At 38.4% G+C, this 21,174-nt stretch overlaps 1 protein-coding gene across 1 annotated transcript; it reads right to left on the bottom strand.

The window, feature by feature from the left end:
* Nucleotides 1-459: 459 nt before the first annotated feature.
* Nucleotides 460-9,212, bottom strand: LOC130470155 (protein ENHANCED DISEASE RESISTANCE 2-like). The gene is made up of 14 exons (XM_056839773.1): nt 8,628-9,212; nt 7,989-8,257; nt 6,996-7,060; nt 6,791-6,904; nt 6,659-6,699; nt 6,474-6,574; nt 5,038-5,133; nt 4,786-4,850; nt 4,630-4,701; nt 4,322-4,477; nt 2,943-3,175; nt 2,827-2,866; nt 2,480-2,733; nt 460-662 (listed from the first exon to the last, which is right to left on the bottom strand). The coding sequence occupies exons 1-14, from the start codon at nt 9,210-9,212 to the stop codon at nt 564-566; spliced, it is 2,190 nt and encodes a 729-aa protein (XP_056695751.1). The 3' UTR covers nt 460-563.
* Nucleotides 9,213-21,174: the final 11,962 nt, after the last annotated feature.

Below are 21,174 nucleotides of genomic sequence, written 5' to 3'. Positions count from 1 at the left end.
TGCAACTGGTTGCAGCGTACAATGTTCGCTGCAAAAAGTGATTTGTTGCAGCGGGCTTTTAGATGTACGCTGCAACAAGTGCCAAAAAATTGGCAAAATTTTGGACTTGTTGCAGCGTACATATATATGTACGCTGCAAAAGACTCAACTTTTTGCAGCGTACATTTATTTGTACGCTGCAACAAGTCTGAATTACTCAATTTTTTGCAGCGTACATTTATTTGTACGCTGCAACAAGTCTGAATTTTTGCGAAATTTTTTTCCCTTGTTGCAGCGTACAACATATATGTACGCTGCAAAAAAGCACTTTTGGCGGGAAAATTCTAATTTTGTTTAGGGATACCTAGAGTGCCTTGCACCAAATATAGAAACCTGTCAAAACAATAATAGAATAACGCAACCTGTATAACAAATATAAAAACAACAACTAAAGTTTTGTATACTATATATCCCAAAACCAAAGTGCACATATTACATTTAAATATATGTTCCAATTTCAACATAAACATACATTTTAATATAAAATTTATTCTATAACAACTAAACCAACTCGATCAAGCGCGCTAAAGCCAATAATAAATACTTGTTGGTAAAAAACTTAGCCCATTGCTCACGAACCACATCAAATTCCTCGCATAAGGCGCAATCCTCGGAGTGTAGACCTTTACAAAAACAGAAATTTAAATTAAACATTAGATTAAATACAAATTAAATATCACATTTTAACATTCAAGAAACTAATGACAATGTCCTAATAGTCTAAAATGAGTCCTTAGGTTCTTTAGTTCAAAGTTGGGAGCGAAAATGTCATTTTAGCCTAAATATGACCTATAACGACCCAATGAGCCTATAGGTGCATAAATAGATTGGAACGAGTCTTAGATCGTTAAAATTATGCATATTAAACATGTAATAAGTTTTAAATGAGTCCTTAGGTTCTTTATTTTAAAGTTGGGAGCGAAAATGCCTTATTTTAGCCTAGATATGACCTATAACGATCAAACAAGCATTAAATGGGTATAAGTAGATTAGAATAAGTCCTAGAAACTCAAAACTAAGCTTATTAATCATATAATAATTTAAAAATGAGTCCTTAGGTTCTTAAGTTCAAAGTTGGGAGCGAAAATGTCATTTTAGCCTAAATATGACCTAAAACGACACAATGAGCCTTAAATATGCATAAATGGATTGGAACGAGTCTTATAAAGTTAAAATTATGCATATTAAACATGTATTAAGTTTAAAATGCGTGCTTAGGTTCTTTATTTTAAAGTTAGGAGCGAAAATGCCTCATTTTAGCCTAAATATGACCTATAACTATCAAACAAGCATTAAATGTGCATAAACAGATTAGAATAAGTCTTAGAAACTTAAACTAAGCATATTTATCATATAATAAGTTTAAAATGAGTCATTAGGTTCTTAAGTTCAAAGTTGGGAGCGAAAATGTCATTTTAGCCTAAATATGACCTATAACGACACAATGAGCCTTAAATGTGCATAAATGGATTGGAATAAGTCCTAGAAAGTTAAAACTAGAATATAAAACATTTAGTAGGTTTAAAATGAGTCCTTAGGTTCTTTAGTTCATAGTTGGGAGCGAAAATGTCATTTTAGCCTAAATATGACCTACAACGACCTAATGAGCCTTAAAGGTGCATAAATAGATTGGAACGAGTCTTATAAAGTTAAAATTATGCATATTAAACATGTATTAAGTTTAAAATGAGTGCTTAGGTTCTTTATTTTAAAGTTAGGAGCGAAAATGCCTCATTTTAGCCTAAATATGACCTATAACTATCAAACAAGCATTAAATGGGTATAAGTAGATTATAATAAGTCTTAGAAACTTAAAACTAAGCATATTTATCATATAATAAGTTTAAAATGAGTCATTAGGTTCTTAAGTTCAAAGTTGGGAGCGAAAATGTCATTTTAGCCTAAATATGACCTATAACGACACAATGAGCCTTAAATGTGCATAAATGGATTGGAATGAGTCCTAGAAAGTTAAAAATAAGCATATAAAACATTTAGTAAGTTTAAAATGAGTCCTTAGGTTCTGATCATGGCATATACTTGAAAAGGCAAACATTTAATCACTAATCTAAAGATGAAGATTGAATAGTACATCTAATAAGGAATCAATAGATCACAGACCCCTATAAACACTAAAATTAATTCAAAAAACAGGAGGAGTTCAAATAAATAGATACCCACTGTGACATTTAAATTGTAAGATGTATGCTGCATAAATTTACTTTTGAACTTTGTATAGTAAGTTTACAAATACGGAAGTCAATGACCGAAGTCTCCACATCATCCATATAAATAGAGGGTGGCCCATGCTCAAAACTCTCTTCCAAACCTCTAATTCACCTCAATAAGCTCTTTTTTCTCCATACCTCTTTTAACAAAACACCCCTTACTTCTGTATCAAGAAAGGGAAATGAGAAAAGGCAGATTTTAAAAGTCTCACCTGTGCTGCACAGCCTGGACGTCTAGCAACATGGTCCATCCGACTTGAATTCTTGAACCAATCAACAGCAACAAGATCCATTAAAGGTTTCCCTGCTGGAACCTTTGACTTGTCACGACAGAATTTTTTGCTGCGAACCTTGAAGTTATTTCCATCAGATATTCTCCAGCAATTGCGAGCATTTTCATTGTCGTCTCGTCGCAAAGTTCCCGAGAACATAGTTGAATCAATCTGATCGGTTGGTTCTTCAACAGCTTCAAACACAAAGGGAGCTGTTAAATTTATGCTTGAATAAAAATATTGCAGTTACAAAATAAATGAGGGAAAGTGGATAAAGAAATGCCTACCGGTTATCTTGACTTCATTCTCAGGCGGAGAGCGGTAACCCTACAAGATTTCCAACCACAGTTAAAGAGCATTCAGACACCCAAGAAAAACGTTTACCTAGCAATCTAGTACAAACCTCTTGCTCTGCCTCGGGTATTTGATAATCCTCATCTTCATCAGAGTCTTCATCCATCATGACAGAGTTTCTATTCGGAACAATATTCCGATCAGGAGAACAAGGATGAATGGATGGATCCTGAAACTTTTGGTTCTTTCGTGAAGGCATAGATGCTGAGGTCATGTTGACCATAACTGGAATTCTGGGGGTAGCAATCCTTTCATCAGTTTGAGAAAAGTATTCACACAACCCTGTCAGAGTAGTAGGGAGATTAAACAACTAATAACATAAACACATTTTAGGGAAAAGAGGCAGAAGTCCCTTGGCGCGCAACAAAAGAACTAATACTCTTCAATGAACAGATGGTTGGTCATCATTCTTACATTTCCAAGTAAATGATTTTGCACAACGTTTTATTTTAAATTGACAAAGCCACCTCGATGCAAACTTCCTACCAATTCCAATATGCAACCTGGCTAGCAACATAATGTATTTATCTTTCTTAATTATACCCAACTATCTGGTTCTATATCTTTCAGCAACAATTTTTCAGAGAAGCGTAAAAAACATAAGAGTAGAAATGTCAGCATCTAGTACATAACAACTAGATTACTGTTCGGCCCAATTCTGCATGCAATCCTAGCTTCTACTGCCAAATACCAACCCATTTTATTTTATACAAGTTATGCTACACAAAACTAATGAATTATCCGTAGAAAAAATCAGTAAGGCCAGCACAAGATATAGGTGGAAAGAATGTCCAGAGCCGGTTCAAGAACTTATAGATAATAAAGCAACTACAAACATAAAAGGCAGGACAGCAGGAGCAGTATCAGAGTGCAAGAAGTCAACTGCAGAGGGCTACCAAATATTGGGGTCGTAATTTATAATAAAATAAATTAATTATTGTGAATTAGTGTAGCAATTTAGAGTTTCTGCAAAATAGGCGTATGTGGGGTGGCTTTTGAAAGTTCAATATGGGCCTCTTTTATCCATACAAACTAACCTTCATTCAATTCCCCTTGCCCCCTTTTTTCAACTCCGTCATTCTCAAATATTTGAAGCGTTTCTTTCATTTCCAAGATATGTCTCCTGCCTTCATAACTCTATGCTTTATTGAACTCCAATTTTCTAAATAATTCCCAAAATCCCTTAAATTGCAACCCACTGGCAATTACGGAATACATATCCAATTCAATTCATGTCACGACCATTACTGATAAATCGAAGAAAGCAATTCTAAGAGATTTTATATTTTTTTGGGATTGGAAATGTTTTCCTATATTTAAGTTAAGTTGCAAAAGAGCTTAATAATAGTTGAGCCAGACCTGATAAAAGGATTAGCAACAAAAGAAAAAGAAAAATTAAGAAATTGAAATTTCCAAACAGGAGCTCACCAGCAACACTGTTCAACACTTGAAGGAGGCAGTGCTGCTGAAATGATGAGACATAGCCCACACCCCATCCTTTCAGATCAACTTGCATAAGGTGCTGCACTTGTGATCTGGGCCTCCCATTTCGTGATTTTAGAGGAGAAATGTTGAACCCACCGCCTGAAATATTGTAAAACAATGTTAACCTATCAATAAATTGGAAAACAAACTGAACAATAGTTGTATTTAAAATCAGAGGGAACTCAATTACGAAATGTATCAAAACCAAGAGTAAGCAGAAAACCAATTAATAAAAGAAATCTATAAATTACTTTCAAGATGGGCTCGCACAAATCCTGGCTGAGGACCACAGTTCTCATGCACCCTCGAGCGGAACAACACAACTGCATCATAACAAAATACAATGAGGGGACAAAAGAGGAGTGTGAAGGTGAAGCTGAAGGAGAATCTGAAGGTAATAAACTAACCATAACTTCCATCATCATTACGTCGCCAATAACGTACATAGCAGAGGTCACGAGGCCATACAAACCTGAAAAATCACAGATTGCTAAATTAATCTAAAGATCCTTTTACTTCATAAATGTCATACGAATGCGGAAAAACTACAAAATATATCCCATCTCCTTTCTCCATTAAAAACAATAAGTTAATCTTTAGCAGAATATTAATCATTATGCTACATCGAAATGCAGAAAAATTACAGGAGAAAAACTTACATAGAAAACCAGTCAAGCTGAAGTCTGTGATATATAATAGCAGTATGTCCATCCACCTCCTCAACTAAACTACCATACTGGAAAGAGCAATCCCATCTGGATAACCACGTAAAGGTAAAACCACGTCAGACTATAAGAAACCAGTGCAAAAATCATCAACAGTGGATGTGTCAACTCAAGCACAAATATCCAGAAACTTCCAATTAGAGTAGCCGAAAGCACATGGAGCTCCAACCCACGAGAAAACAAATAATTGATAAGATCTAAGTATCTAACCATGCCCTGACTCTTAACTGTTATTGGCCAGGCACCCATCCTCAGCAAAGCAGCAATAGCATGAAAATGAAATCGAAGCTGAGGTATGGGTGAATAAAGGAAATAGGAGGGACAATTATCTGATCAAAATCAGAAACTTAAAAATATTACGAAAAGGAACAAATTCTGCTACAATGAAAGGCAGTAAATTACAGACTTTTCACAGTATTGAGTATATTGGACAACACATATTCTGAAGAAGAATAAACAATAAACTATCACGAACTAAGTCCTTACTGTAAGCACTTAACATGTAAGAGGAGTTGAGGTTTAAGCTACGCCAGGGCGGAGTATGCAGAAAAAGAACTGCAGGTATAAGATTCAGGGATCTTTCCTTACATGTCCCCAACTAGATGCTATTTTGTGTTATGAACAATTATGTTAAGACAGACCTGCAAGTTTACAGAGGCCATATAACGACATGTGATCATATGGTGACAGACAAGCTGCTATTAAACAAGCACGAGACAACGAGAAAAAACAATTAGCAGACACAAGATGAAAAACTGTTTAATGATACCAGGATTTGAGTACAAATGCAAAAACTTCAAACAACAGCCAATATTACCAATGAAGAGGCTTTTAGTGCAAAAAAATTTAAAACGTGACATGTTTGTGTGGTATCTCATAGGGAAGATGTTGTGTGCCTGTGTTGCTATTTATTTCCTCCCAGTGATTCTATGAGATTTTACAAAAATCTTCATTTGAAATTCAAATGTTAAGCATCCAAGAACATGTCGCAATAGATGTATATATCTGATGGTGTAAGATTGAATTAATACTTCATCATAAGTGAAAATGCCACATTACGCCAATGCAACTAAAGAAGTCCCCACCCTAAGTAGAGTGGAAGGAGCTCAGATGACACAACCGCTACAGTGAAAGATGCAAATTATAGTCATGAAATTGAAAAGCAGGAAATCCGAATCAAGCCATACATGCACAATGTGATTTTAATTTTTCCTATCTTTTCTCCAGGGTGGGCTATTGGGGCCAATAGGAATTGCATCACATGAGTGAGAGCTTGGGAGAATGAATTCCGTGGCAGATTTTCCCATGGCGTGAATATCAAAGCACTTTATCGTTATAATGAAAATTCATGGCTGAGATTCGTTACTTACTCAAATCTTGTCCCATCCATACTCATTATAAGTTCAAATATATCTTCACAAGTAGCATCAACAACTCCTACAGCCCTCATTGCTCTGCTGCAACTCCTCGGCTGTATAAAAGAAATTTTGCATGATATACAAATAACAGAGAAAGTTGAACCATCATACTTCGAAAACAACATGAAATTACATACAAGGTAATCAACTTCAGAAAGCTCTTCAAAAATACGAAGCCCTGCAATTGCAGAAATAAGATATTATCAATATCAGGTACCAGCCACGTTATAAGAGGAAGTAGTTGATTTCTTCAATATTACAACAATTACCATTTTGACATTGAAGAAGACGCCAATGCTTCCGAGAAAAGACTTGAGTATTAGCACTTTGGGATAGATCCGAGTCAATTTCACGGGTCCAGTCCAATATAGCCTCTGGAGGTCCTGGAAGATAATAGAGTAAAATAGTAAATGGTACAGACCAAGATAAGCACAAGTTCCTTTATAGTTACTATGAGGTGAAAAGAGCACTAACCATTCCCAATTGTCGTTCTCCTCAATAAATTAGAACCATTCTCCTCATCTTCCTGGGCACTATGCCTGCAAGGGTTCAAGGAACATAGTGTTCAGAAATACACAGTTGCACTGACCAGAGTGTTCAGAAATGTGGATATACCATCTCAAAAACGCAGAGTTTTACATTCTTCTGCCCAGATTAAAAAAAGAAAAACCAATTGACCCCCCCTCCCCCCAACTCTTCCTCGACAAAGAAAAGAAGGGATGGTATGAGTAAATGAGTTAGTCAGAAACTGTCATTAAAATAACCACATTTGTAACTTCTGGCAGTTGTTAAAAGGGTAATTGAGGCGTCACATTATAAAGTATTTAAATTTTCTGCGCAATTGTGTCTCATAAAGAATACAGCTTTAAGGCAGAAGGAAACATCTCCTACTCAGGTGAATTTTCTTATATATCTTTCCATAGTCAAATTTTTACAGGCAACAGCCATAGAAACAGACATGTTGCTAACTTATATGTGTATTATGGGCCACAAATAAGGGGATATAACAAGATAACACTGTCAAAGACAAGGATAGCAAGATACCACTTATACGTGTATTATGGGCCATAAATAAGGGATATAACAGGATGGATATCTTGATACTTCATTATAAAACGGATAATGTAAAATTTCAAGAAAGGCCAAATCTAACACCTGGACACGTACCCATGTCCAGCACCAGAAATCCGAGACTGAACAGCATAGGGCTACACTAGAAATCAGATATTCTTGAACACAATGTTGCAATCAAGATTTTGTATGAAGTAATGAATGATTAAAAACCCATAAACATCATTTGAACAAACCCTAAGAAACCCATAAATCATCGAACTCAAAACTATGTGATTTTGTCAATCATAAACCTAAAATTGAACCCTAATCTGAAAACGAAAATCAAAAACTAAAATTGAACCCTAATCTGAAAACGAAAATAAAAAACGAAAATAGAAATTGAACACACCATACCGAAACCACCGGAACCACGACGCCGAGCAACCACCGGAACCACGACGCGACGGGGAGATGCTGAACCCCCGGCCGACCAAGAATATATCTTTCAGTGACAGGCCGCGCGAGAATTGAACGGGATGGGGGAGATGAGGCGAGAACACCACACACCGGCGAAGACAGCGACGCAGGGCTGAGCAACGCTTGGGTTCGACGGCGACGCAGGGCTGAGTTCGACGGCGACGCAGGGCTGAGTTCGACGGCTTCTTGGATATTTGTTTAAGGGAAAAAGCTTGGAGCTAGAAGAGAAGGAACAACGTACGTTTGAGCCCGCTCGTTTGAGCGCGGTTTGTTGCAATCTAGGAAAGTAAAAAATTTTGAAACGCGGACTTGTTGCAGCGGGCAATAACATGTACGCTGCAATAAAGTCGGGTTGTTGCTGCGGGATTTTATTTTGTACGCTGCAACAAACACATTTGCAGCGAACAACTAAAATGTACGCTGCGATAACCCTTTAAAGGGTTTGACCCGCGTTGACCGACTGGTTGTTGAAGCGTATTTATACATGTACGCTGCAACAAGGGGGCTGCAACAGGGGTTTTTTCTACTAGTGCCAACATAAGCCATAGTCCTAGATAAGTATTCCATACATATCACAAAAGGCAAAGGGGAGAGTGGATCCCCCTGTCTGAGACCTCTCTTAGCAGGAAAGTAGCCATGGGAGCTACCATTTAGAAGGAGGGAGTATTTAGTAGAGGTCAAACACACAAGAATCATTTTACTGAAATGGTCTGGAAAATTAAGAGCATTAAGCATTTCCTCCACAAATTTCCAATCCACAGTATCATAAGCCTTCTTGATGTCAATCTTAATCATGCAACTCTTTGGTCCTGATTTCCTAGCATAATGCTTAACCAAATCCTGAAAAATAAGGACATTGTGAAGAATACTCCTCCCTGAAATAAAGGCACCTTGATTTTGTGAAATAATATCAGGAAGAACCAATTGTAACCTTGAACACAACAGCTTGGTAATACATTTGTAAAGCACATGACAACAGGAGATGGGTCTGAAATCCATCACTGTGGTGGGGCAATTTGTCTTTGGAATCAAAGTGATAGAGGTGGCATTCAGGTTCTCCAACAGTTTGCCATTCACAAAAAAGGCTTGAACAGCATCCACTACTTCAGTACCAACAACCTCCCATGCAACTTTGTAAAACTTACTCCCATATCCATCCATGCCTGGGATTTATCATTCCCTATTGAGAACATGGCCTTTTTTATCTCATCAGTAGTCACAGGTCTATTCAAAAGAGTGTGGTGTTCATTAGTCAAGATAGGACCCTTTTCAATGATTTTTAAGTTGACAGGTTTTCTAGGACCACCAGTGGTCCCCAAGAGGTGAGTATAGAAGTCTAGGAAAGCATTCTTCACTGCAAGGGGATCATCCCTCCAAACTCCATGGGCATCAATTATGGAATAAATAGCATTCTTTTATCTTGTCTTTTTCAAACTCTGATGAAACAGTCTGGTATTGTCATCTCCTGTGGTTAGCCAGTCAATTTTTGCTTTTTGTTGCAGAAAATCCACATAGTTCCTATGAACTGCAGTATAATCATTGCTTGCCTCCTTTTCTTTTATTCTGAGATCATTATCCAAAGGTGAGAGGTGCAGTTGTTGTTCAAGGTCAACCAGATGAGCCAAAGCAGCTGTATCCCTGGCATGAATGTCACTAAACCCCTTCTTATTCAGCTCCCTAAATTCTTTTTTCAAACTCTTCAATCTCTGGCATATTCTGAACATAGCACACCCCACAATCTGCATACTCCATGCTTGCTGAACAATATCATTGAAATGAGGGGAATTGCACCACATATTGTATAATCTGAAGGGTTTATGGGTATGCACATCAGTATAGGATCTAATGATGATGGGACAGTGGTCAAAAGTCCCCTCAGGGAGAAAATTAGCCACAGCTTCCTCAAACATGTCACACCAGGCCTGGTTAGCTACCACTCTATCAATTCTTGACATCACCCTATGATCCCCCTCCTATTTATTTGTCAAGGTAAAGAAACACCCAGCACTCTTAATATCCTCAAGATGGCAAACATCAAAACAGTGCCTCATAGGTTGGACCTCAGTATGCCTCACAGGTCTCCCTATCCTCTCATTCAGGTTAAGAAGATTGTTGAAATCACCCCTACAAACCCAAGCACCTCTAACACTGCCAGCTATGTGTTTCAAATCCTCCCATAAAGGAGTTCTATCCTTAGCCTCATTCATAGCATATACAAAAGTACACTCAGACATGGTTTTGTTATTACCAGGCAAGACATGGCAATGAATATACTGACTGGTCATAGAAACAATATTCACAGTGAAACAATTAGGGTTCCACCCAATTATTATTCTACCCCCTGCATGTTTAAGAGATGTTGGAAGAAAAACACCAACCAGGTTAAACATTCAGATATAGAGAGCCAAGGTTTGAGGCCTTGACCCTTGTTTCCAAGAGGCTGAACAAGTTGATTTTATGATTCAAGATGAAATTCCTGACTTCAGTTTGCTTCACTCTCTTGTTCAAGCCTCTTACATTCCAACATAGTACACTATCCATGTTGGTTAGGGGGAATCACCCCCTCCTCAACATGAACATGATCCTGAATCTCACCATTCACCTCAACTGATTCAACTGTAACATCCATAGGTGTGTGGGGTGTATCACCATGAAACAAAGCAGCAAAGGAGTTACTAGTGGGAGTGGGCCTCACCACACTAGTCCTGATTGGCCTTAAGCTCCTTGTCAACACCTGAAAACCCCCCTCCTCTTGTCTAGAAGGGTGTTGTTGTACCACTTTGGGTCTCCAAACTGTCTTGGTCTTCTTAGTGCACACATCAGCAGAGTGCCCCATTCCCTTACAAGTTTCACATACTACTGGCTTCCACTCATACACAATGGGTTGAGTAACCACCACACCATCTGCATCCTCATACTCCACAGAGTCAGGAAACACTTGAGACATACTTACCTCAACCAAAACTCTTGCATATTGCAGTTTCTCTCTTTTCTTAGTGGCCATGTCCATTCTCAGAGGTTTGCCAACCATTCCCACAATTTGTACAAGCTTTTCTCCCCCCAATACATGAGATTCAGTTTAGGCAATTGAACCCAGATAGAGATCGACTTAATATCTTCCTTATTAACACTCATAGACTGCTCCCATGGTTTCACCACAAAAGGTTTCTTATCAAAAAATTGATATCCCATGCAAAGGACTTTGTCTCTGTTTTCAGTGGTAGTGAACCGTACTATGTGCACCCCACTCCCAAGAGCTACCACCTTATCAACACCAAATTTCCCCCAAATCCTTCTAACAAAACCATCAATCACATGTGAAGGTGGGTTTGCCCCCAAAACAAAGCAAACCAGAGAAGAATCCCAAAATTGAATCGCATCTCGAATATCATCATGTGTGATTTTAACACGAGATTTTTGAAATTCAGAACGCACAGCAGATTTCGGGCTGACATGAATCGGGGATGCAAAATTGAGAGGAGCACTATCAGAATTAGGCGAAAAAACAGAGCATACCTCATCTTCAATGGCAGAAGCCACTGTAGGGCGCGCTTCAGTGTTCCTCACAGCCCCTAGCCACTCAGATTATTGCCTCCTAACTTCAGATTATCGCCGGAGCTCCGCCAATCCCGAAACCGGAGAGAAAATTTCCTCCTCAAGTGCCACCTCCAAAGCTGGAACTCCAATCAGTTCCGTCATCGATTTATGCTTCACTGCCGCCGATGAAGACGCCGGTCCCTTCGGTTTGCTTCCACCACCCTTGCCACCACCTCTCTTCTTCCCCATGAGTCTCTTGCTAAGGCGACGGTGTCGCGTGAGAAGTACGCGCTCCGAGAGAGAAACCTAGAGAGAGAAGCGGTTTTGAAGATTCGTTTCCAAAATGACAAGTGGGAGAAAATAGACCTCGAAAGTCTTCGAGGCGAACAACAAACATAAACGGACATTCCGGAGGCTTTTCGAAGTTCTTTAGAAAATCCGAACACGTATTCTTTAAGGACTTTAGAAGTGGCCTTAAAGAATAGACATCTCTTAGAAGACTTTACAAGTGCTTCAAGGAGAACAGAATATTCAGAGAACTTTCAAGTGTCTGTTGATATTCTATTGTTTTATGTTCTATACCCTAGTAGGCATAGAGTTCAAGTCACTGAAACTATGAGATTCTTCTATTAGATAGTGAAGAAACATGGAGTTCGGGTCACTATGCAATTATTCTATTAGATAGTGAAGAAACCTACAAGTTGCAGTCAAACTATCATGTAGATTAATGAGTATGTGACTTGTAAGAAAGCTATGACGAAACCTAGATTCCCTAAAATGGTTAAAGGCCATATATAGACTCAAATTTTTAGATGGTTAAAGGCCATAAAACATAACCAATGTTTTGATGACAAAATTGAAATTTTGTTGATTTGCAAGAATAGTTTCACACCTATTGGTTGCAAGTTTGTTTTAAAGGATAAAAACCATCAAACATGGAATTATGTTCACACACAAAGCTAAATTAATTGCTAAAGGTTACAAGCAAATTCATGACATGGATTGTGTTGAAACCTCATGCATAATCATAATGATCAAGTCTATAAATCAAGCAATGATTGCATATTGGTACATATGGCAATTGGATGACAAAACATCTTCCTCAATCAAATGTTGGAAGTAACTATGTCCATGGCATGTCATAGAATTTGTGGATCCAAATAATACTTGAAAAGAAAGCTAGCTTATAAAATCTAAGTACAGATTTAAGCAAGCAATTGGGAATTAGAATTGTATTTTAGTGAAACTAATAAGTATTTTAGTTTCATAAAATGTACATGATTCTTATAGATATATAAGAAGTTTAGTGGGAGTACATAAAACTTAATTGGTCCTATGTGTATCACACACATATCTCTCTATTCTGAAATAACATTCAAATGCTAATGACTTAGATTTGAAATTATTCATCAATGATGGACCATGGCGAAACTTAGTACATACTTGGTATTAAGATCTGGTTACAAAGATCTTATAATATTGTTTTAGATTAAGTAATGGAATTTACTAAATCAAACACGAAAGACTCCATTGGAGATATTCGACCCATATGCATAAATCTAAGTAAAGAATGTTTGAACTATGTATAAGCATTTACTAAGTTAAACATCAAAGGATCCAAGTAAGATTCTTAAACCTATATTATATGTCAAAGAATTTAGCTAGATTCAGTATCTGCTGAAATTGAATGAGCTAAAGTTACATGAATAGAATTCAATTGAGAATAATTCTGCAAAAGAATTTATCATGTATGATATAATATGAGGATCGCCAAAAATGTTTCTTATGGCTTTAGGCATAACGAACATATACCAATCTCTATTGATCTAAGTGAAGATCAACTAGATTGAGATTAAGAAAAACTTATGGTACTTGAAAAGGTACATATAAGTAGTTCTTGATTCAAGGAAATAAAGGTATGCTAAATATTGGTGCTAAACGCATAAACACTGGCAAAGGATCAAGCAAGATTCCTTTGGAGTTAACCATTGACAAGGGCGAGCTAAAGAGCATCGTATTTTGAAATGACAACATGGATTGGAGACCATGAGTTGTTGCGTGGGAAATTAAATATTAGTTTCTATGTTCTAAGATACAGCTGGAAAGTCTTCCACATATCTGTGAACTGCTTGGATAAGTAAATCCAACCAAAGCATCACTAGCAACCTATACAATTGAAGTAAAAGTACTTCTTGCCTAAGAAGCAATAAAACAGGGTTGTTTATGTTAAATAGTTCTTCACTGAACTTGGGTAGATCACATGTCTGCTGACTTGATGATTCTTCATTGAAAAATGCGTAGAATCACTCTTTTAGTTGGACAGACTAGATCACAAAATAAACATACTCAAAAGATCTTATCATCATATATCGAAGAGCATTAGATGAAAAGGATATTAAGATTGGCAAACCATGATAACTAAACCTATGCAACAAGTGAGAAGCAACACTCACATTGTAGCACTGGAAATCAAGCATAGCTTTGAATTCCATGAACTGTTTTAAAGATGGGTTTGAGGCCCATGGTTATAAAACGTTGGGGTTTAACATTTATCATATATGAAATGTAATTTCATATTCCATTTAATCTTGCTTTAGTATTAAATGATGAGTCCCTTCAATTTGACGATATATTCAAGATAGACTGTCAGGACCAGTCCTGTGACTAAGAAATGTCTATCAAGTGAACTTGACTGTCAAAAGTTTAAATGGTCCCTGGTCGGAGTTTTCTATAAAATTGGACGCATAGAAAACGTTAGACGACTAGAATGCAAGATGACTAGTAGTTCTGTTTCTTGAACTATGTGGACATGGCAATGTCATAATCATTTGCGTAGATACTTACTTTGGGAAGACTAGTATCGGACAGACCTATGAAACTTTACTGTAAGAGATGAAAATCTGTCATAAGTAAATTTCATTAAAATTATTAGACACTAATCCTCAATACCTGAGTGATTTGAGATTACTTGTTTGAGAACTGCTTACTTTAACGTTGTCAACCGTCGCACCGTAAAAGGAGGCTATCAAGGCAACGCTCAGGTAATCACCTATCAAACAAAGTCTAATCTCAAGATCGCAAGATTGGGATTGTCCTCCCATAAATCGAGATGAGATGCTGAAAGTTGTACAAGGCCACTCGGAGAGATAGACACTGTAAAATGCATGGCCATGCTCAGATGAATCATAGGCTATGATTATCTGTTTATTTGATCAGTTGAACTCTGAAACCGAGAAACACCTCTGGACGTAATAAGGATGACAAATCTTACCTTATGTTCAAGAGCAAGCATCGAGCGACAAAGAAATTAGGAAATACACACTTGTCCCTAAGGACAAGTGGGAGACTGAAGGAAATAATGCCCTTGGTCCAAGTATGAATTTAATGATAAGTCTAATAAATGCGGTTCAGTATTAATTAACAAGTTAATAATTCAGTGAGATCAAGTGAGCTGAATGCCTAGCTAGAGGCCGCTTCAGTCCAAGTGGAATTAATGATATTAATCCACAGCTTACTCTTGTCTGAACACGTAGGGTAACACAAATAGTACGTAAAAGGATCAAGTATTTAATGGCATTAAATACTCCATCTATGGATATTCGGAATCGACAGATCTTGGTTTTAGTGGGAGCTGAGATCGTCAAAGGCAAGTAAATGAATACTCCGGAAACGATGATATTACCGGAAACGGAAATATGGATCGTATCGGAAATATAAATATTATCCAAGTCGTAGATGTTGCCGGAAACGGAAACATGGTACGTATCGGAAAATATTATCGGAAATCGAAATATTGCCGGAATCGGAAATATTGCCGGAAACGGAAATATTGTCAGAATCGGAAATATTATCGGAATCGGAAAATAATTCCGGAAACGTAATTGTGAGGGGGTCGAAAAAGCACGAGGCTAATGCGTGACCTTGTCCCTCGTGGGTGTGACGTTTCTTTTTGTCAAATCAAGTGTAATTGGATTTCCTGTGAGTTTACACCCAATTGACTAGTAATATAGGAGTCGCCATTCAGTTTTTAACGACAATGAGAAAAACTGACAAAACCCGGTTATCGTGACATAAAGGGAGTGCAATTATGTTTGACCACGACGGCCGTAGGTTCCCTTGTGATCCCTGGTGTGGGGATCTCTCAACATACACCCGCAAGGTAGACATTGAGGGTTCGGGGACTGTAACTACCGAGAGGAGTACTCGCTCTTCGATAACTCCAGAGGCAGGATATCCTTCCTAGCTCAGCATAAATAATTGAAGGGACATGTGTGAACTATTAAACTAATCTGAGTTGGTTTTAACAATATGCAACATATAGTACTAGATCGAGCGCGATTATCTGATTTAGATTGTATTAAGGGACCTAGCATGATAATCCAATTTCCCAAAAATATCATATTTATTAGGCGTGATAGAACAATCAGATTTAGTTAGTTTAACAGTTCATAAAAAGGGCGAGGAAAGCAATTAAATCATAGAAAAGGGACACTTTAAGACGCACCCTTGAGAGGTGCGTCACGGTTCTCAGAAAACTAACCACTTTGACTTTGCTATTTCTTCTTTTATTTAACAAATCTCAAGTTATGGGACAGGATACGTTCTGTTCGATTTATGGATCGATTGCGACAGAACGTGTGATCAGTTTTTGCAGCGTGAGGCTTAGGCTTAGGGGTTTAGAGTCAATACTCAGAATTATAATTGTGGTTGTTTGTTCTTTTTTCACGTCGAACTTGGGCTATATTTATAGAAAAGAGTTCGCGAAAAGATAGAATTGTAGAGCTCTAATCCACGAGGAATTAGGAAAGAACACGTCCCAGGTAATTTCAGCGCCCAGAGCCAGGCGCTGAAAATAGGATCTGTGCTGTTTTCTTAGTCAGATTCGGATTCCTAGAATCCGGAGTGTTTGAGACTTAATCGAGTCTTTTATTGCGTATTAACCTTGTGACGGAATGCGTCTGGGCCCGTTACGAACTCTAGGCTCATTAGGATTTTAATTAATACGTAACTCTTATTTTCGAATCGTATTAGGAATAGGATTCTCTCGCAATTTCTACCTCATTTAGGATTTATGTTGGAGTGCAACACCTAATTCTGACAGTTTTCTATCTTTTATGACTTGACACTTTTAACAACTACCCATTACGGCAGTTACTATTTTTAGCATGTTTCCATAAATAGCAGGTTTCTATAAATAGCAGGTTACGGGTGAAATGAAAAGGGTGATTGAGATTCGTTATTTTATAGGAGATGCGTTGTCAAGTGGAGATTTATGCTTTCATCATCGAACCTTCCCTTTCGAGAATGGGGACAAAAGTAGGTGTCTACAGTTAGCCCCCACTTTGACTGAGTCTTGGAGTAAGACGATGGTCAAAGTTTTAGACGGAGTGCGTCGCACAAGCCATGGTGACCTGTTTTTGCGAGGGTCTCACGAGCCCCCGAGTGATAACATTTGACTTAAGGGTCATCACTTGAAATGTCGACATATCCCTCACGTGTCATTGGGATTTGTCAACGGATAGTATAGAATACTCCCTCACTTTGTCATTGGAAGTATCTAAAGAGGCGTAGGAACTCCCTCACTTTGTCAATGGGAGTAGCTACAGATGTTTTCGAAATCAAAGCTATAAAGTGTAATTGGGCCTGGCCAAGCCCAATCACGAGGTAAAAATGTTTTTAAAGATTCTCATTTTCAGGGTTAGCTAAACGAGAAAACCCTGTTCTTTTTTGGAAAAACGGAAAACTAATCCTTTAATTTTTGGAAAAAAGGAAAACTACTCACCTCGTTCTTTTTGGAAAAACGGAAAACCAATCCTTTAAATTTTGGAAAAAAGGAAAACTACTCACATCGTTCTTTTTGGAAAAACGGAAAACCAATCCTTTAAAAAAAGGGAAAGCCACTCACGTCGCTTTTTTTGGAAAAACGGAAAAACCAATCCTTAAAAAAGGGAAAGCTACTCACATCGCTTTTTTTGGAAAAACGGAAAACCAATCCTTAAAAAAGGGAAAGCTACTCATATCGCTTTTTGGAAAAAACGGAAAACCAATCCTTTAATAAAAGGGAAAGCTACTCACATCGCTTTTTTTGGAAAAAACGGAAAACCAGAAAAAGTTATTGCTGCAGCGACTAAGGACCTGCGCGGTTAGTGACGCAGACCCCCCCCCCCCCCCCCCCCGCTGAAGGCTGGCGAGCCTGTTTTTGTTTTTTGAAGAATTTATTTTCTTACGAGGGATGCTCGGATTTAGTTGCAACCTGAATGTGGGTTGACAACGTGCTTAGACGGACTATTGTCTCGTGGTCATCATCTTCCATGGTTTTGAGCTAGTTTTTACGGCTCAATTTTGCCACTACTTGGGTCCTTGATTAGGGGACTATGTATAAGCATCAACGGCGACCTTTGTCTTGAGGTCGTAAACCGGCTTTATTTTTTTTGAGACATCCAAACATGGGACTTCATACAGCGTAGTCTGGGAATATTGTTTTAACTTTGCATAATATATAGTTTCCTTCGAGCCCCCAAGCACTCGTGCTTGGCGGTCATTTCTTGTCAAAGAGGTTCCTTGGGGATACGCATTTTGTAATGTCCTTGATCGTGTTTGGGATTGCGCTCGTAAGTGAGAGCGATCTTTGTAGTGGTGTGCTACTCTTAACAAAGCCATGAGGTGCGACTTTCAGTAAAGAAATCGGCAATTTTCAAGTCGAATGAATATGGCAGGGCCCAATAGAAGTTAGGGCCTTTTTTGAGCATGGGTTCATTCTCGGCGCCCATGCCTGGGCGTTAAAGATTTCGGCGCCCAACTCTGGGCGCTGAAAATGATTTCTGGCGAGGTTTCTTGATGACACAGTTGGCCTCTTGTTCGTTCGTTTTCTATTTTTTTTCTTTTGAACGCGTTCGTAAATGTTCGATACTTAGAAATGATGATATGTATGTGCGAACGAGCGTTCATAGAATGGCCGTTGTGTGCGGTCCATTAATCAGTTTGTTTGAATCAATTTTTTTTTTGAGCAATGACTGATTTTGAATAGTTTGCTTAGAAGCTTGATAGGGTTCAGGCCCATTCACGAGGTGGGCTCAAACATCGTGCCCTTTTGATTGTTCAAACATTTGCTTCGAGATTTTTTTATTTTGCTGTGGTTGTTTCGTAGCTTGGAGCCCCCAAGTATGCATGTTGGGATGCTTCCTTTTGGCGTACGATTTTTGTAGGTTCTTTCGAGAAAGATGCCCTGGGGTTCCGCTCGTGTAGGTGGGAGCTATCCCTTTTGTGGTAGGTAATATTTTGCTACCTTTAATCCTTAATGTAGAAGTCGTGTGGCTTGCATTTTGAATTTGGGCGATAAGTAGTCTTTGCCTCTTTTACACATGTTCTTGGTCGTGTCCGCATTAGCGCAATATGCCTTATTCTCTTTTTTTAGACTTGTACCGTGGGTCGGTTGAACTTATGGTGCGATGTAGGCTTGTGTGGCCTAACGGCGTGTCTTAGAACATTCCTCCAGGTGTTGGGATATCGTCATTATTTTTTGCATTGGAGTACTTCATCACGCCTCTTTCAGGTGTTTGAACAAGTGTAGCACCTTCTGCGTGGGTGTGCACGGCTTATTACTTCGTTCGATGCGAGGATTCATAGATGTTTCTTTCTTTATATCTGGGCAAAACTTGGCTAGCAGAAAGATTCAGCGCCCAGGCTGGGGCGTTAAAGATATCGGCGCCCAGCTCTGGGCGTTGAAAATGATTTCTGGGTATATTTTGACAGTTCTTATCCTTGATTTTTTTTCTTTCGCTTTTGCTTTGGAACGAGGTAGACTGTGTAACGGGCGCTTGTGCATTAGTTTGATCGGAGTTTTGGTGACTCGCGATTTTCAGTTACCCTTGTTAGTGGGGTGACTTTATATATTCTAAGTAACGCTTAGAATTTGGGAGGGGTTGTAGTCATTCTAAGGTTCATTTTACACGATTAAACCTTAGGATCGATGGTGCCCCTATGACGTGTGTATAGCATTAGCGTCGAGATTTTGCGATAAAATCGTCATTTCGAGCTTTTTTAGAGTGTTTTTCTCAAGCCCCCAATTCAGCTACGGGATTGGCTTGGTGCTATAATGCATGGCATACGTTTTTATGCATTCATGGTGACACGGATCTTGAATAGTTTGAACCAGACTCGTTTAGTGCGAGGTATGTTCGAGTAGTGATTTGCTACTCCTTTTGTAAATGTCGTATTGTGCGACATTGCCATGGTCAAGGTAGTCACATGTTGAAGTGTGCCTTGGCCAACACCTAGGTGCCTTTCTTTACCCATAATCATATTTAGAAATCTTTTTTACTCACTTGCAACATCGAGATAAACGCATACTTAGCTTAAACCAATGACACTTTATTATGTTCGAAGAGGTCTTTGAAAATTATTTGAAACCCGAGTCCTACTGTGTACAATCCGAGGTGTCCTAAGTAAGTTGACATATAGAAGGGTTCGTACAGGATTACATGAGTGAATAAAAATACTGTTATGATTTTTGGAATGCTGTCTAAGGATTTGCTGGAAGCCAAGGTGCAGGCGTCAAGGTATTACTTGTGCCCGTGTGGCACATGCTTTGGGCTTTTAGGGCCATCTTTTCCAAAATTGCAGGAATATGAACCGCTTTCAAATTGACTTAGATTTACTTGGTGTAGGTCTGTACAAAAGGTCTTATTTCTTTCCCTAGTTCTTTCATTTCAATCTTTTAGCCCCCAGTTGCTATTATGTCTTCCCATTAATGATGCTTTCTGATTTCGATTTTAGATGCCCGTGTCATATATCTGAGTAGGGTGAGCCTTGGTTAAGTGCCAAGTCCTATTGAAAATGTCTGATTTTTCGAAGGGGATTCGCAAGCATTTGAATTACCATGAACGGATACCCTGAGTTCAAAGGACGATGGGCGATGCCGTAGAACAATCCTCTTTATTGCAAGCTTACTGCCTTTACTACTTGTTGGCGGTTATGACCGTGTCTAGTGGTGAAAGAAGGTCTTTAAGCGAACGACTATGTCTAGTGGTGAAAGAAGGTCTTTAAGTGAGTTAGTTCGCTTTAGGGGTCGAGTACTTTAGGGGTCATGGACGCTTGCGCTAGCCCCCATTCAATTGAGGCAAAGCGATCTTTTGAGTCTTGGCTAAGTGCCTAGGAGTGTGAGTGCTCCTTCTGGCAAGGGTACGTGCCCTTATTATTTTTCGATGTGTGCTCGTTTTGGCATCTTGATGATTTGGATTCTTCCTTTGACTCAAATTTTTCTTTCGAATTTTTCTTTCGACTTGGGTTGCAAGTAATTAAATTTCAATAAGGGACTCTATTTCTTTTTCTTGTTATTCTATAGGCTCTAACATCTTTGCAAATTGGTTGGACCGAATCATGGATTGCCTACGTATCCGCCTTAAATAGATTTAATTTGGAATCAGGTCTTGCGTAGTTCTTAGCCTAGAAATGGTTTCTTAGAATGCCGAATTCGATAAGTATGTTCTGAGGTGGAAACATATTATTTGAAACGGTAGAATAAGTGAAGTCTATTATTATTTTAATCTGCTGCCTTGCGTAAGCTAAAAATTTGTTTTATATTTTT

The sequence above is a fragment of the Spinacia oleracea genome, chromosome 3 (assembly GCF_020520425.1).
Source record: "Spinacia oleracea cultivar Varoflay chromosome 3, BTI_SOV_V1, whole genome shotgun sequence".
NCBI classification, from domain to species: Eukaryota; Viridiplantae; Streptophyta; class Magnoliopsida; order Caryophyllales; family Amaranthaceae; genus Spinacia; species Spinacia oleracea.
The sequence above is the reverse complement of the archived record's forward strand: the minus strand, read 5'-3'. Positions and strand labels throughout refer to the sequence as shown.